The sequence below is a fragment of the Bos mutus genome, chromosome 3 (genome assembly GCF_027580195.1).
Source record: "Bos mutus isolate GX-2022 chromosome 3, NWIPB_WYAK_1.1, whole genome shotgun sequence".
Taxonomy (NCBI): Eukaryota; Metazoa; Chordata; class Mammalia; order Artiodactyla; family Bovidae; genus Bos; species Bos mutus.
This window is the reverse complement of record NC_091619.1, coordinates 100557637-100575988: the sequence shown is the minus strand read 5'-3', so window position 1 is coordinate 100575988 and position 18352 is coordinate 100557637. Positions and strand designations below refer to the sequence as shown.

At 47.1% G+C, this 18352-nt stretch overlaps 1 protein-coding gene across 1 annotated transcript in view; it reads left to right on the top strand.

Moving 5' to 3' along the window:
* The window catches only part of RIMS3 (regulating synaptic membrane exocytosis 3), a 38612-nt gene extending 36913 nt beyond the window's left edge, over positions 1-1699 (top strand). The window contains exon 10 of the mRNA XM_070368224.1: positions 1550-1699. Within this exon, the coding sequence (XP_070224325.1) occupies positions 1550-1640 (91 nt within the window). The 3' untranslated portion in view covers positions 1641-1699. The remainder of the gene's footprint in view (positions 1-1549) is intronic.
* The last annotated feature ends 16653 nt before the right edge of the window (positions 1700-18352 follow it).

Genomic DNA, 18352 nt, shown 5'->3' with positions numbered 1-18352 from the left:
GTGTCTCGTTGTAAAGAAACCCAAAGGAGAATTGTGTGGCCAGGACTCCCCCCGCTGAATCCAGGGGTGGAAGTGGGGGACACGGCCGTTGGCTCCTCCCGCCTGGCCCCGGGCTCAGGGCAGAGCCTGCGTGTTCCCACCCGTGCCTGTTCTTGGTGGTCTCTGCTGAGTTTTCCGTCTTGTCCTTGGTTCCACTGCTGCCTCTCCCAGCACTGCTGCTCTTTTTTGAGGAATGTAGCGTCCACTGCAGCCGGCCACACTGAGGCCCCTCTGGGAAGCCTGACACCCTCCTTTCCACCGAGCTCTCCAGCCGCTCTTCCACCGAATGCACCCACAGCATGTAGCAGCTCACCTAGGGCCCTGGCCAGGGCCCCGGGGAGCAGAAGATGCTGGGGAGCTGAGGGCTTGGAGATCGCTTTCTCCCTCCAGCTGGCACCTCCCCCTTCCTAAAAGTGAGATCCGAGGGGGTGTTGGTTCCCAGGGCTGCAGGCCAGCTACCTTGGCAGGAAGTGCGGGTGCCTCCTTTTGCATTGTTCACCTCCCGTCTCCCTTTAAGCCTCCTTGCTTCCGACATGCCAAAGGAGCTATCCCAGTGGACCCCAGGAGGTGTGGACTGGATGGTCTTAACCTGCAAGAGGTTGGCCTCAGAGGGGGTGTTGTCCGCCAGAGTGGGCAGCCCCTGACAACACCCATGTCCTTCCCAGGCTCTGAGGGTGGTCCTGTGCCCCTCAGGGCTCATCCTGAAGGGGCCTGGCTTGTTGAGGGGCCATGAGGGCGGGGCTGCTGACAGGAAGGAGGAGGGCTGGGACTGACTTGCTCTAAGAATCCTGTCCAACCTTCAGGGATTAGCTGCATGAAGCTGACTATTAGGGGCTCTATTTTTTTTTTTTTTTTTTGCTCATTTCCAGACCAGGGTCTGTGTTTGAGAGCTCAGACTTTCTGAAGCTCCAACCTCTGGGCTCCCGCACAGCCTGGTTCTACACTCTATAGACCATGACAGTCACCAGCTCTGTACAAGCAATACTCACCCCCTCGGCCTCCCTGCCTCCTGCGCCTCTGCCGCTGCCCTCCGGAGAGTAGCCGGGCCTGCTCTTGACGCCACACCTGTCTCTGCTGTCTTTCCACCTTTGTCTGGTTGGAGCTTTCCAAAGCCACTCAAACCCTGACCTGATTGGACAGCTGGGCCCCTGGGGGTGGGCACCAGGGCCTGGACTGGACCTTGTGAAATGCCGGCTGGGAATCCTGAAGTCTGGCTCGGGAGCCCAAATCTGTCCCTCTGCCTCCTCGGGTCTAGTGTGAAAGGCGAGAGGTTGCCCAGGAGATGGACATGGCGGGGTCAAGGTCTGGGGCCCCCCTGCCCCTTCCCCATACCTCACCCCCGAGCACGGCATGACTTTCACCCACATACGTGGGGGCAGCCATGGGGAGGTGCTTGGACTCCATTCATCACAAAGCCAGGTGGACATGGGGATGGATGCTGAGGCAGGGACATGGAGGCAGAGGCTCTGAGACAGACCCTTCTCCACCAAGGGGTTTCCTTTTCTGGCAGGATCCGCATGGGGCTGAAGCCAGGGCCTGACCACCTCCCTCCCAAGAAAACTGCCCACGGACAAAATGTGGGTGAGGGCAATAAGAACTAACAAAACGAGAGCCTGGGCTGACTCCTGCCAGAGCCGGACGGGAACTGTTGTGTTTGTGGAGAGAGAGAGAGAGGAGACAGCTGGGTTGAGTTTTCTCTTTCTCAGAAATTCTCTTCTGACATTGGGACTGGGTAATGCATTTCTCATGTGTCTATGGCAAAGGGCTCTCTGGTCTTGGATCCTAGGGTGGGGAGAGGGAGGAAACGCGCTTGCAGAAGAGTATTTGTACGTCCTATGGGTGATGCAGAGCCGTCACCCTCAGAATGGTGTGCAGATACTCAACAGCTTTGGAGTTGGGGGATTATTAGTGACCCATAGATTCCCAGCTGGCATCTCACAAGGTCCAGTGTGGATCTTTCCTGATGTGGCATGGAGCAGTGACACCCAGACTGTGTGGTCACCCCCAGGGAATGAGGCTCTCAGAGAGGGTGTCACCCTTCCTCCCCGAGGAACCCAGGAAGACAAAAGATGGGGAGCTACCAGCTGAGGCTGCTGCTGGGGAGTGGCTGCTGGCCCCTTGCCTCCGGGGAAGGTTGGCTAGCAGGGGGCACATACTAGCCAGAGGGGTGGCCTGACCTGTCCTAGAGGTGGGCCACTCCATTGGTTCCGCCTCACTAATGGGCAGTCCTTCCCCACCCAAGTCGACCTTGGGGGATTATTGTTAACCCTTTGTACCAAATCAAGTTAATCCAGTTACTCCACCTGGATTTTCTCCCATGAGAATGAAGTCTAGTGAGGCTCCATATGTGTGTGGTGGTGAGTGGCTGGACTTACAGGTCTGTCTGGGCCTCCTGGATGCTGGGGCCTGTCTGAGAGGCTGCTCTGGAGGAAGCCTGTCCCAGTGGAGGAGGGAGCACTGTGACTGCTGGCCTTCCCTGGAAGGGGGAGCGTCCATCCCTTGAGGAGGGCATGGTGGGAAGGGAAGGAACATGATTCCTCCCAGGCACTGTTAGAGGCAGTGTCACAGCTCCACATGCCCGCTCCTTACCCCAGGGGACCCTGGGGCTGATGCCAGGCTGGGCTTTTTGTCACTCCATCTCCCTCTGCTCAGGCAGGTTTCGTGGAAGACGTGGCACAGACAGCCAGCCCTGCAGCGCTGCCGGGCTGTGGGCAGGAACCATGACAGATGATTCAGAGCATCTGTCTTCATGTTTCTGCTGTGTTCAATCTGTCCCACTTCCTTCACAGACTCCTTTCCTAAAGGGATAGCTGTGATGGGCCTTTGGTATGAATCAGACTCCAGCGAATGGGGCCAAGTCTTGGTTCTTCCCTGAAGGATCGCATCTCTTTTGTCAAACCATCTCCGGAACTACTCCCCACCCAGTCTCTCGCCCAACCCAGCACTCTTAGGAAAGGAGGCTCCCAGTATGCAGCGAGCCCAGGCACTTCCAGCATTTCAGGGGGCCGAGAAAGAGGGTTGCCCCTCTTGCTCACCACTCATGGGATCACTGGTTCTTCCTGGGGCCTGACCCCCACCAGGGCCAGCATGCCTGAGTTCTTTACTGCCAGCCTTGAGGAAAGCAGAAGCCTCCTGCCCCCTTTAAAGACTCTAGAGCCCTGCAAGGGCACTTCTTTGGAAATGAAATGTAGCACAATCTCAGACTGTGTTACCAGGAGCCCTGGCACACAACCAGGGTCCTTGTTCCACACCCTGCAGCCCAGGAGAAGCTGGGCTTCCCGCCCTCCACCCCCACCCCCCAGCCGGGACTCCAGAGCTCCTGATAACCTCTGAGTCCCCATCTTCTTCAGCCCAGAAAGCAGCAGGGCTTCAGAAAGGCTGCTCTTCTGCTTCTTTGGTTGCTTCCTGCACTGTGTAACCCTGTGGACAAATTGCTGCCTTTGCTCGTCGGGGGAGGGGGGGCGTGTCCTTCAGGACCAGGAGGCCGGCCATCCGGCAGGGTATCTGCAGTGGCTGCCAGGAGAGGGAGGGGGAGAGGCCTGCTGCCCGCCGGCTCCTTTCTCTCTCCCTTTCTTCCTCTCCCCAGAGTTTTCTTCTCCAATATCCTGACCCAGAAAGAGGTTCCTTAAAATGCTGCTTCCTGTACGGGACTACTGTCCACCTGCATGATCAGGGAGGAGATAGGAACGTAGACTCGTCCCCTACCTTCTCCCTTGAGTCTGCTTTTCACTCAGGTCAGAAGAGATTGGGGCAAAACAAAAACAGTCGAGACTGAGGGGCAAGCGTGCCTCGCCTGATCCAGTGAGGCCTGATGGGGACTGGATCGGCCTGGGCTTGCTGGGCAAGGGTTATTTTGAAAGAGTGCCTGAGCATCTCAGAGTGATGTCAGTGATGCCAAAGAGAGCAACTTGGTCTCCTCGGGCAGCAGCTCTGCCAGCTGAGCCGCACACGTGCGGCTCAGGTGTCGGCATGCCCCATGGCGGGACCTTGTTCTCTGACAAAGGGCTTAATCTTTCCATGTAGCAAAGCAACTTCCTCTCCCCCCAACCCTGAGCTCAGGCCTCTGTGGGCCCAGTAAGGCTGTGCTTGTGAGGGAAACTTGCCTTCTTCCAGGGGCACAGACTGGCTTGGGGAGGATGCTCGCCACAAAGCATGCGTGTTACTGCTCCAGGAGAACCTCCCTACATTCTGGTTGGAAACTTGGCCAGCAAGGGTAGGAGCCTTCAGCCTCCCAGGCAGTTCACATTGATGCCAGGAAGGTCCTTGGGCCTGGGTTCCAGAGAGCTTGGCAAACAGAAATGGGCCCTGGGAATCCCAAAGGCAATAGAGCATCCGCCCCAAAGGTCAATGGCCTGGACAGCTGGCTACAGAGAATCCAAGGCTGTTACATACAGAGAAACTGTGACCTTATGCAAGTCTCCTCCTTTTTCTGGGTCTCAGCTTCCTCATCTGCAAAACCAGAGCATTTGCTAGTTATTTCATGGTTCCCTCCAGGTTTTTAAAGTCTGATCTGGAGCTGATGAGGATTGTGAGCCTGATATACCTGGCACCTGGTCTCACAGGCTGGTTCCTTCCAGCCCTGGGGACAGGTCCTCACCCATCCACGCCCAGATGCTGCTTCTGACAAGAACTCTGGGAATCCTAGCGGACTCTGCTCCTTCCACCTCCTCGTGGTTTATTGTTCTCTTCCTCTTATGTGATGAGATAATTAAGGGTTGTCTGCAATGGACAATTTCCAAGGTGCTGATGTGAGGTTACAGCCTCAGCTGCATCCTGCGTAGGTCAGTATCCCCACCAGCAGACGATGCTGGGTCGGTCCTCATCTCTGCTTCTAGAACGGGATCTGTGGGAGAATCTTAAAAGAAGAGGCTCTCTGATGGGAGGAGAGAGGGAACTTATTTCCCTTCAAAGTATTTTGCTTCTTGAATAAAAAATATATATATATATATCACTCTTTTTCCAGAATGCCTTTTGCAGACACCATCTCAACAGGCGGAGTGGCTGCTGCTTCCTTAGGAAAAGCTGGCCTGATTGTTTCATCCACTCCTTGAGAATGTAAATTCACAGCAGGCAAGAACCCCTTTTTTAGAGTTTCCAAATGCATCCTGCAGAGAGAGAGCGGATAGGGACTGACAAGCACACTGTTTAGATAAGAAGCAGTTAGCCTTTTACATTTTCTATATGCAGCATCTTCCCAAACTCGTTGTGGCTCCCAGGTGGCAGGTGGATGGCTGGGAAGGACTACCGGCTGTTTCTTACAACATTCTTGCCAATTCCCTTGAGGAGAAAATCCTTCACATGGCTTCTGCATGTACAGTATTTGGGCAGCACCAAAAAAAAAAAATTATTAAAGTCAGTTTGAAAATGGTTTCACGTGTTGCTTTCTGAAGATGGTTCTTAATTCTAGGAGAGAGCAAACAGTTCCAGAGGACTGAAACAAGGAAGAGGAAGATGCCTCGGCTGAGAAGCAGAGAGAAGTACATCTCAGAAAAAGCCCTCAAAGATCTGACCTGGAAAAAAAAAAAAAAAAAAAAGATCTGACCTGGGCATCTGGGAAATCTTGTCACAATGTGTCACTGGGCCATAGAGTCTGACTGCTTCAGGCAGCTTTCTGGTTCTGTTCCCAGGATCCCTGCTTACAGGCCCTCAAAGCCTTCTATTCCCACATATTCCACAAGGGGCGCCCAGAACCAAATAGAGGAAAAGGTTAAATGGAGCCGAGGCCGCTGCCCTTGACCCACTGCTGCTTTCTGAGCACTTGGGTCCAGAAGCTCTGCTCAGGCATGGCTGGGCAGTCTCCTTGCTCAGCCACACCTGATACAAGCAGTAAGCGTAGCTGTTGACCTCCAGTGCTGTGACCCCTGGAATACCCCTTTCTCTCCTTGCCTCAAGGAAGGATATAGTCACTTCTGGGCAGTGCCACTGTCCTCTTAGGACTGGATCTGGGGGTATGGAAGATGGATAAAGTATAGCAATGTCACAGCACATGCTTGCCAGGAGAAAGGCTGGCACCTGCCTGCCAAGAGCCTTTCAGAGTAAACTCCACTGCTTCGGCTCTGGCCCTTAACCTTGCAGTTCCACTGGACACCATCTCTTGTTGGAAGGCTCATGAGACCTGTATCTAAGCTCTGGTACCCCGCCCGCCGCCCCCACCCCCCACCAGCATTCTGTCTTTTCTTTCTTTCCCACTTCTGCTCTCTGAGACATCTCATATACTCTCATGGGTTTTAAGAACTTCCATGCTTCTAACCAGTAAAAAAAAAAAAAATTTTTTTAAAGAGAGTAAAATTAAGAAAAGAGGAACAGACAACAAAACTGAGATCCATAGAGACATTCTGAAAAGATGTTCTTCAAACAGAAGGAAAACGGTACACACTTCATAGGGTTATTGGGGGAATTCAAGTGAGGTAATATGTTTAAAGTGCTCAGAACAGTGTCTGGCACATAGCATTTACTGTGTTTGCCATTGTAAAGAAATGATGGAATGGCTGAAATGTAAGAAAGAAATGTGAGCAAAGAAATAAGATTAGTAACTATTAACATACAGATTATAAAACTAATAATCCTTTTTAAAATTAAATATAGTCATGAACTAAAATACTAGAGAACGATAGCACATACATTGGCCCTTGGAATGTTCTTGGAGGTGAAAGATACTGAATAACTTCAATCTTAAGCATCCATTCTAAAATCTAGAGTAAATACTAAGAAAATACAAATGGAATCAAGTAGATTCAAAAATCCTACATAGAAACTATGACGCTTAGTAGTGTATTAAAAATGGTATAATCATGATCACCTGCACTTCCCAGGTGGTGCTAGTGGTAAAGAATCTGCCTGCCAATGCAGGAGACGTGGGTTCAATCCCTGGGTTGGGAGTACCCCCTGCAGTAGAAAAGAGCATCCCATTCTGGTATTCTTGCCTGGAAAAGTCCATGGGCAGAGGAGCCTGGTGAGCTACAGTCCACGGGGCTGCAAAGAGTTGGACACAACTGAACACACACACGTGCAATCAACTGGTGTTTCTCCCAGAATATAAGGGTGATTCAATAGAAAAGTTCTCTGTAATTCACCACATCAATAGACTAACAGAGGAAAATAATTATCCTGATGCAGAAAAAGCATTTTGTACGGTTTAATTCTATTTGTAATAAAACTATTGTCAACTTTCTTGATTTGATAAGAGACCACTCTAATGGCAGAAACCAAAGAGGAACTAAAGAACCTCTTAATGAGAGTGAAGGAGGAGAGTGAAAAGGCTAGCTTAAACTAAATATTTAAAAAACTAAGATCATGGCATATGGCCCCATTACTTCATGGCAAATAGAAGGGGAAAAAGTGGAAGTAGTGACAGATTTCCTCTTCTTGGGCTCTAAAATCACTACAGATCGGGACTGCAGCCATAAAAGCAGAAGATGTTTGCTTCTTGGCAAGAAAGTGATGACATACCTAGACGATGTGTTGAAAAGCAGAGACAGTACTCTGGCGACAAAGGTCCATATAGTCAGGGCTATGGTCTTCCCAGTGGTCATGTACAGTTGTAAGAGCTGGACCCTAAAGAAGGCAGAGCACCAAAGAATTGATGCCTTCGAACTGTGGTATTGGAGAAGACTCCGACGGTCCATTGGAGGCTCTCAAACTCTCAAGCAAGGAGATCAAACCAGTCAATCTTAAAGGAAATTAACCCTGAATACTCGTTGGAAGGACTGATGCTGAAACTGAAGCTCCAGTATTTTGGTGACCTGATGCGAACAGTCGACTCATTGGAAAAGTCCCTGATGCTGGGAAAGATTGAGGGCAGAAGGAGAAGAGGGCATCAGAGCATGACATGGCTGGATGGCATCACTGATGCAATGGACATGAACTTGGGCAAACTCCGGGAGACAGTGAGGGACAGGAAGGCCTGGTGTGTTGCCGTCCTTGGGGCCACAAAGAGTCAGACATGACTGGGCAACTGAATAACACATACACCAAAAAGCCTGTAGTAAATGTTATGTTAATGAAAACATTTAATGTATTCTCTAAGATCAACAGAAGAAGAATCAATGATGTTTCTTGGACCTGGCAGAGAACTGATGTTGGAAGGCAAACTGCTACCTTGAAATCTGGAGAGCACACACAGAGAATTAGAGCTAGTCTGTGATTACCAGGAGAACCCGCTGGAGCCAAAACCTGATGGGAGCACTTAAATGTTAATACTAACAAATTTCTGGAGGCTGAGTGTGAACTACTTTGGGTATGATCGACAGTTAGAGGCTGGCAAGGGCGCATACTTTTATGGGCTTTTTTTCTAGGCACCCACAGTAGAGATCTGAGAAAAATCTAGTCGTCTTTTTCAGGGAGAGGGTAAAAGTTCTGAAAAACATCCAGAGTCTCCTCCATGACAAAGGCCTACTGTCCAGGGAAAACACTGAACTGACTCATTGGAAAAGACCTTGATGCTGAGATAGATTGAAGGCAGGAGAAAGAAGGGAACGACAGAGGATGAGATGGTTGGATGGCATCACCGACTCCATGGATATGAATTTGAGCAAGCTCTGGGAGTTGGTGATGGACGGGGAGGCCTGGTGTGCTGCAGTCCATAGGGTTGTGAAGAGTCAGACACGACTGAGCGACTGAACTGAACTGAACTGACCCAACCCTGGGGGAGGGCATTTTCCCCACTCAGGGGCCCCCTAGATTTCCTCTCTCACCTAAGAGGGGATGAAAAGCTCAAAAAACACTTGTGAAAGTCATGACACAGGGAAATGGACCCATTAAAAGAATGAGGTGCAATCATATTATAGAAGGCTTCCTCTGCCCCACAACTTATCCCCTACAAACAGGGCTCTAATGGCTTACAATTGAAACAGCTGCAACACACAGCCTATTAGGGAAGCCCCAAATCAAGAGGGGAGATTAAAAAACTGGTCACCAGCGGAATTTGAAAATCTATGACACCTATGTGCATGAGACCATCTAACCATCTCATCCTCTGTCGTCCCCTTCTGCTCCTGCCTTCAATCTTTCCCAACATCGGGTCTTTTCAAATGAGTTAGCTCTTCGCATCAGGTGGCCAAAATACTGGAGCTTCAGCTTTAACATCAGTCCTTCCAATGAACACCCAGGACCGACTCCCCCCAGGATGGACTGGTTGGATCTCCTCTCAGTCCAAGGGACTCTCAAGAGTCTTCTCCAACACCACAGTTGTATGGGAATCCTGTACAAAGCCATAAAAACAAAAAAATAGAGGAAGGATTGAAAAAGAGATAAAGCTATCATTTATAGATAATTTGATTACTACCTTATTAAGAAGAACAATTATTACACCTCATGAGAGTATTCAGCAACAAGGTTGCTGGATACAAGATCACTCTACCAAAATCAGTTGCATTTTTTTTTTTTTCTGTAACAGCTATACCCAGTAAACATGAGACATTATCCACAATAGCAATTCAAATTATTAAATAATAATTAAGAATACATAAGACCTCTATAGAGAGAATTTTCAAATTCTTAAGAGTTGATGATCTGAATAAATGAACAGACATTCCCTGTTCTTGGATAAGGCAGTTTAATATAAAGATATTAACTTTCCAAGTTGATCTGTAAACTCAACACAAGCTAAAAATTTCAGTTGGTATGTTAAGTAAACTTCCTCTACAACTTATGTGCAATAATATAAGTCTATTAATGGTTAGATCAACTTCTGTTTAAAGAAGAGAAAATTCAGGGATTGGTATGTAATATAACTAGGAAATTAATATATAATGAGGGGGTACCTTAAAACAATGAGGAAAAGTGGATTGTTTAAAATATGTATTAGAGACACTTTCACTATCTGGACAAAAAAAGAAAGAAATCCCTGCTGTTGGGTTGCACTCCACAGACTTGCAAGCCTTGTAGCTGCCTAGCCTGCAGAGGGAAGAGGAGTCTGGAGACAGTGCCAGAATCATCAGCAGTTTATTGGACAGGGGATATCACACATCCAAAGCAAAAGATCCTGGAGTGGCACCCCACTGTACGTGACTAGCAGGACATGGCAGCAATCTTCGCTACCTGAGAGGAGAGGGAGGCTACCATTTATGGGGGCATGACGTGATCAGTTACCAGGGAGACTATGGCTGGGGCAGGAGGCAAGCAGTTCCTGATTAAGCCCTATAATTAAGAGGATTGGATAGTCATGTGAGTGAGGCAGGCCCTGGTGGAGCAGGGTTGGGTGTACAGAGAGCAAGAGAACAGCCATCTTGGGTGGTCTGACCATATACTACACCTATATACCTTGCTGGACCCTGACAATCTTGGTCCAGCTCTCTTCCATGATATCCCTGGGATCAGGTATGTAGAGGTGCTCTGCAACCAAATACCACAAAGGCCATACAGACATCAGCAACTAGAGGGTATCAAGAGTAAGATACCTGGTACACTAAAAACAGGGATTGCCAAGAGGTGGGCAATTTTAGAGCCAGGCACTTGGCATGCAGGACAGGAGGAAGGTGAGAGTTGTCAGTCATCCCTACATGGTCACATTAGCTGGGTCACTCTTCCATGGAAAATCGCTGCAGACGTAGCAGTCTAACTCATTTCACAGTGAAGCCACCATTATCACGCAGTCCGTGAACAGATTCCCTCCACTCAGGCTAGGGAGGAAATGTGAGATGTTTAACAGGCACAGTACAGGGGAGATCATGACCATTATACAAAATAAAAACAGAAACTGCATTCTGAGATAATACCATTCCTGCCTGAGGTGTTTCTCCTGGCCTGAAATACCATATCATCTGTCCACCTCTTGGAGAAGGAAATGGCAACTCACTCCAGTATTCATGCCTGGAGAATCCCGTGGACAGAGGAGCCTGGTGGGCTGCTGTCCCTGGGGTTGCACAGAGTCGGACACAACTGAAGTGACTTAGTATGCATGCATGCATTGGAGAAGGAAATGGCAACCCACGAGTCAATGTTCTTGCCTGGAGAATCCCAGGGACAGAGGAGCCTGGTGGGCTGCCGTCTATGGGGTTGCACAGAGTCGGACACGACTGAAGCAACTTAGCAGCAGCAGCGGTCCACCTCTGTCCCCATAGCTGGTGCCCAGTCCGGAGAGGTGGTATAACAATGGCACAGAGTTAGTAGAATGGGGAGGGGGGAGCATCTTTCCCTAGTAGGGTTCCAGATTAATTACCTTAGTCATCTTGGGTGGGGCTGGGAAGAAGATAGGTGAAATCTCTAAGTCCCTTTCTAATTCTACTCCTCATCGGGTGACAGACCCAAACCACCAGGAGCTAACCTGCCAATCCCAGGGCCATTTTATAATGTTTCCCTGGGGGCAGATCCTATGATAGCAAAAAAATGAGCTACTATCCTGACCAACAGTTGGCAACAGTCCTTCAGTAGTAAACAGTTGAACTCAGATGGTGTTGACTAGTTGCCTCTGGGTTCACATGGCATTCACAATCACTCCTGGGATGTCCAGTTATAGTTTGTAGGACTTGAGTTAGCCTCCTGGCCCATAGGTTGAGAGCAGGATTCCTGTCTCAATGGTGGTTCTGTCCCCTTCCCTAGCTGGGACCAGAAGTCCAAGGGGCCTCTTATTTTGCCATTGCCAAAGGCCTTAACCAAACCTTTCTGAGTAACTGGCCATGTCTGATTCACAAGCCTGTCCCTATCCCTGAGTTAATATCCCTGAAGTCTGTATCAGTACTCATTTAGGGGTGGTGGGTCAGGGGTATACTTGTATTTTGTGGATAATTCAGGTCTTTGCACTTTGTCTGTATTCACCAGCCATCCCTGTGCAATCAGATGAGTCACAAGCATGGGGCTGCTACTTTTTAACTGGAAAGAGACTCTGAGGTTAAGAAAATATCAGCAGTATAATGAAAGAGAAAGACATCTCTTCATGTAGTCAGCTGCCATAGAGCCCCTAGCTAATACCAGCTATAGAATATACAAGGAAGTCCTGCAAATCAACAATAAAAAGGTAACAACTTCCATGGGAAAATGGGCAAAGGAAATAAACAGGCAAACTCCAAAAGTTGATAAGCATATGAAAATAGCCTCAGAATCATTATAATAAGAGATATGCAAATTAAAGAAATAATGAGATACCACTTTATACTAATAATAATTGGTAAAAATTAGAAAACTGATAATGCCAAAGGACATCAAGGACATGGAGGTATAATCGGTGTAGCCATTTTGAAGAGCAAGCTGACATTACCTGGTCTAATTATATGCAGATCCTATGACCTATACATTTGTATATATCTCCATTAAAGGCACATGTACAAGGAATATTCATCATGACATTATTTGTGGTAAAGTGCGGCTGGCAGAAAGTGAACCCCCTGAAGATGCCCACATCCTAATGCCCAAAACCTGTGACTATGTTAATTTACATGACAGAAGGGACTTTGTAGATATGACTAAATTAAGGACTTTGAGATAGGGAGATTAGCCTGAATTATGTGGATGGGCCCAGTCTAATGATCCGGGTCTTAAAAGTGGAAAACTTCCCAGCTGTGGTCAAAAGGAGATGTGATTGCAGAAGGACGGACAGAGACGTAGTGTGACAAAAATTAAAACCTGAAGACATGGATAGTTAATCATACTGTGTTTATGGACTGGAAGACACTATACTGTGAAGATGTCAATTCCTCCCAAATTTACCTCTAGAATCAGTGCACTTTCAGTAAAAATCCCAACAGGTTTTCTCTGAAGAAATTGGCATGCTGATACTAAAATTTATTTGGAAATGCAAAAGACCTTGAATAGCTAAAGGACTTTCGAAAAGGAAGAGCTGAGTTGGAAGATTTTATTATCTGATTGCAAGACTGATTATAGAGTAACAATGGTGTTGGCATAAAGATAGGGCAATGGGACAGAACACTATCAGATGGGACAGAACACTGTGGAAATAGTTTTTGACAAAGGTGCCAAGTCATCCAATAATCTATACAAGCGGTGATGCAATAACTGGGTATTGGAGTGCAAAATATGAACCCTTCATGATAGACACGAAAATTAACTCAAAATGGTTCATAGACCTAAATATAAAAGCTAAAATCATAAAACTTCTACAAGAAAATACAGGAAAAAGTATCTTCACAACTTTATGGTAGACAACAATTTCTTAGAACATAAAAAGCAGTAACCCTAAAGTAGAAATCAAAAGATAAATCAGATTTCATCAATATTAAAATTTCTCCTCTTTGAAATATACCATTATGACTCATAATAAGATGATGACTTAATAAGACAAAGTAAAAAAAAATGGGCAAAAGACAAACAGATGGGTCACAAATGAAGTTATACAAATTGCCAATTTGATGGAAACATAAAATGGTATAATCACTTTGGAAAACAGTTTGGCAATTCCTTTAAACTTTCTTATACACTTACCCCAAGACCCAGCAATTCCAATTCTAGCTGTTTATCAGGAAAAATAAAAGGCTATGTCTACCCAAAGACAAAAACACTCATGGCAACTTTATTCATAATAGCCCCACGTTGGAAACAACACAAGCACCTAATGTAGCTGTCAGGAGTCGATCAAAAAAGAGAGACCACGTAGTTACTTGAACAAGGGAATGTTAATGTTAAAAATTATTAACTCTTCAAGTGTTAGAGAAGGTGACAGGAGAAATATACAGAATATTCTGAAGCTGAGGGAGTGTCCAAGGAAGGAACAAATTGAAAAGACAACCTCTCCTTGAAGCTGGCACTCAAAATTTGTTGGAAAACATGTGTCGTGATATGAGGTGTGCTAGGAACCCAGGCCAGGCCTGATCCATAGCCTCCAGGCTGGTAGGAAACATCCCTCTAGGGTACTGATGGCAGAGGCTGCCAGGGAGACCCTGGAGAGTCCAGGTCAGGAGCCTACTTGCAGGCGGAGTGGTGTAGGCTTAGGACACTTGTGCCCATGTCTGGAGGAAACAGCCTTCCAGGGAGCTGCTGGGTGGAGGCTGGCAGGTGGCTGCACAGGGAATCAGAAGCCTGCTCATCACTGGGATGATCCCTGAGGACCACAGAGTCCACTGTGGGAGGCTCTAGTGAGGTAGGCACAAGCTGTGAGTTCACAGGCATGTTCTGGACACACAGCTGGAGCAGAATGTTAATAGATGCTGCCAGGCATCTGCCTCTGGGAGCAGGGCAATTGCAAGAGAAACGGAGCACGTGAGACGCAGGAAAAGCTTCTTCCTGCGGTGTCCCTCCATTGCCATCTACTGACACAGCTTAATGCTGTTCTCACTGTGAAGGAGAAATCCGTAAAGGGGGCTATCCAGCTATCGGAGAGCAGGTAATGAAGGGTAGATTTGAATGAGAGGCAACAAATTGACAACAATAATATCTCGCAACATGTGCCATGGAGAAGCAATTGGTGGCAAATCAATGTAACAGGATACCACTCAGCACCAAACAGAATGAATCAGTGGCATATGCAATAGCACAGAAGGATGGTAATAGGACCCTAAAAGAAAGACACCAAACACAAAGAGTAAGTATTGTTATATGAAATTCTAGGCCACACAAGACTCATCTACAGGGAAGAATGTCAGTCAGCATTGCCTGAGGATCTGGAGTGACTGGAATTTTTTTTAACATTTTATTTATTTATCTGTATCAGATCTTAGTTATATTTTAAAGGGACTTGGTGTTTTCAGTGCTGAGGGCCGAGGTTCAACCACTGGCCAGAGAACTAAGATCCCACAAGCTTCTCAGTGTGGCCAAAAATAATAATAAAATTTATAAATTAATTTAAACAAATTTAAAAATGTATTCAGTAAAAACAAGACTGGGCGCTAACTGTGGCTCAGATCATGAACTCCTTATTGCCAAATTCAGACTTAAATTGAAGAAAGTAGGGAAAACCACTAGACTGTTCAGGTATGACCTAAATCAAATCCCTTATGATTATAAGTGGAAGTGACAAATAGATTCAAAGGATTAGATCTGATAGACAGAATGCTTGATGAACTATGGAGGTTCATGACAGTGTACACAAGGTGGTGATCAAGACCATCCCCAAGAAAGAGAAATGCAAAAAGGCAAAATGATTGTCTGAGGAGGCCTTACAAATAGCTGTGAAAAGAAGAGAAGCGAAAGGCAAAGGAGAAAAGGAAAGATATACCCATCTGAATACAGAGTTCCAAAGAATAGCAAGGAGAGATAAGAAAGCCTTCCTCAGTGATCAATGCAAAGAAATAGAGGAAAACAATAGAATGAGAAAGACTAGAGATTTCGTCTAATTAGATACTAATTAGAAAATTAGATACCAAAGGAACATTTCATGCAAAGATGGGCACAATAAAGGACAGAAATGGTATGGACCTAACAGAAGCAGAAGATATTAAGAAGAGGTGGCAAGAATACACAGAAGAACTGTACAAAAGAGATCTTCATGACCCAGATAATCACAGTGGTGTGATCACTCACCTAGAGCCCGATATCCTGGAATTCGAAGTCAAGTGGGCCTTAGGAAGCATCACTGTGTACAAAGCTAGTGGAGGTGATGGAATTCCAGCTGAGCTATTTCAAATCCTAAAAGATGATGCTGTGAAAGTGCTGCACTCAAGATGCCAGCAAATTTGGAAAACTCAGCAGTGGCCACAGGACTGGAAAAGGTCTGTTTTCATTCCAACCCCAAAGGTAGTGCCAAAGAATGCTCAAACTACTGCACAATTGCACTCATCTCACACCCTAACAAAGTAATGCTCAAAATTCTCCAAGCCAGGCTTCAACAGTACATGAACTGGGAACTTCCAAATGTTCAAGCTGAATTTAGAAAAGGCAGAGGAACCAGAGATCAAATTGCAAACATCTGTTGGATTATCGAAAAAGCAAGAGAGTTCCAGAAAAACATCTACTTCTGCTTTATTGACTATGCCAAAACCTTTGACTGTGTGGATCACAACAGACTGTGGAAAATTCTGAAAGAGATGGGAATACCAGACCTTTCCTGCCTCCAGAGAAATCTGTATGCAGGTCAGGAAGCAACAGTTAGAATCAAACATGGAACAACAGACTGGTTCCAAATCGGGAAAGGAGTACATCAAGGCTGTATATTGTCACCCTGCTTATTTAACTTCTATTCAGAGTACATCATGTGACATGCTGGCCTGGAAGAAGCACAAGCTGGAATCAAGATTGCCGGGACAAATATCAATTACCTCAGATATGCAGATGATACCACCCTTATGGCAGAAAGCAAAGAAGAACTAAAGCACCTTTTGATGAAAGTGAAAGAGGAGAGTGAAAAAGTTGGCTTAAAGCTCAACATTCAGAAAACTAAGATCATGGCATCTGGTCCCATTACTTCATGGCAAATAGATGGGGAAGCAATGGAAACAATGACAGACTTCATATAGGAATATATAAAGCCAGGAGGCTTTATATATATCTATATAGATATATATAGATATATATAGAGCCAGGAGGGCTCCAAAATCACTGCAGATAGTGACTGCAGCCATGAAAGACACTTGCTCCTTGAAAGAAAAGCTATGACCAACCTAGACAGCATATTAAAAAGCAGAAACATTACTTTGCCAACAAACGTCCGTTTAGTCAAAGCTTTGGTGGCTCAGATGGTAAAGTGTCTGTCTGCAATGTGGGAGACCTGGGTTCGATTCGTGGGTCGGGAAGATCCCCTGGAGAAGGAAATGGCAATCCACTCCAGCACTCCTCCCTGGAAAATCCCATGGACAGAGGAGCCTGATAGGTTACAGTCCATGGGGTTGCAAAGAGTGGGACACGACTGAGAGACTTCACTTCACTTGGTTTTTCCAGTAGTCATGTATGGATGTGAAAGTTGGAGTCTAAAGAAAGCTGAGCACCAAAGAACTGATGCTTTGGAACTGTGGTGTTGGAGAAGATTCTTGAGAGTCCCTTGGACTGCAAGGAGATCCAACCAGTCCGTCCTAAAGGAAATCCTGAATATTCATTGGAAGGACTGATGCTGAAGCTGCAACTCCAATACTTTGGCCACCTGATATGAAGAACTGAGTCATTTGAAAAGACCCTGATGCTGGGAAAGATTGAAGGCAAGAGGGGAAGGGATCGACAGAGGATGAGATGGTTGGATGGCATCACCGACTCAATGGGCATGAGTGTGAGTAAGCCCCAGGAGTTGGTGATGGACAGGGAGGCCTGGCACGCTGCAGTCCATGGGGTTGCAAAGAGTTGGACACAACTGAGCGACTGAACTGAACTGAAAAAATATATTCACAACTAAGACCTGGCACAACCGAATAAATAATAAGTAAAAATTAATATTAAACAAAAAATAAACATAATACGATCTCCATTTATGTTTGATTTAAGGAGTGGGAATAGAGACACGCTAAACTCAGGCAGCAAGATAACCAAGACGTGAAAGCAGCTGTCTGCATGAAAGTCGACATGAAAGTTGCCCATCTTGGGAAAGAGACTCTTACCTGAAGGAGCTGCCCCACCAGGCTGTGTGTCTGCTCGCCACCATCCAGTGTCCCCCATGTCCCCCAGGTCACCAGGATGCAGCAGGCCACATTCTCAGGACTTCTGGGAGGGGCCAGGTGCCCCACTGGGAGGGACAGGAGGGCCATGATGGAGAGTGGGGATCATCAGGCCTGGTGAGGGCTGGTTGGGGCAGATGTCCTAGCAGAGGCAAGGGAGGCTTATGTGGGCCCAAGGTCCACGCAGGTTGGGGAAGAGGCAGGGTGTGGAGGAGGGGCAAGGGGCACAGTTCAAGGGAGGTGTGTCAGAGAGGAGGGGAACAAGTTGGAAGGGGCAGCGAATGGAAGGGAGAGGGAGAGGGGAAGGTGGGTGGTAGGAGGAGCAGGGGCATAGGCCAGGGTAGAGGTGATCCAGGCAGGAAGGTGGGAAAGGGCAAAACTAGTAAGAGGAGCGAGATGGTCTGGGCATGTGGTAAGAAGGGGACCAGTGTGGTCTGAGTAGCTGCTGACTGAGGCAGGCATAGGGTGAAGAGACAGGGATGACATAGGGACAAAAGGCCAGACAGGAGGCAGGAAGTGAGCCAAAAGCTGAACCTGGGCAGGCGAAGAGGCCATCGAGCAGGAAGGAGACAGGGCAGCTCCTTCTGTGACTCTGGGCTGAGAAGTGATGGGTTCAGTGTTCAGCATTCTTTCTGTGCTTAATGCCTTTATGACTCAGATTCCATCAACAGGCAGTGCTAAATTCTGTGGCATTTTGACTTGGAAGATACCTTTACCATGAGTACGCCTTCTCCATCTTATAAATAGAGAAACAAAGGCTCAGAGGGTTGCCCAAAGTCCCTCAACAGTTAGTTAGGGGCACAGTTTGGACAAAATTCAATCCAGAGATGACAAAAACAGTCCCAGGT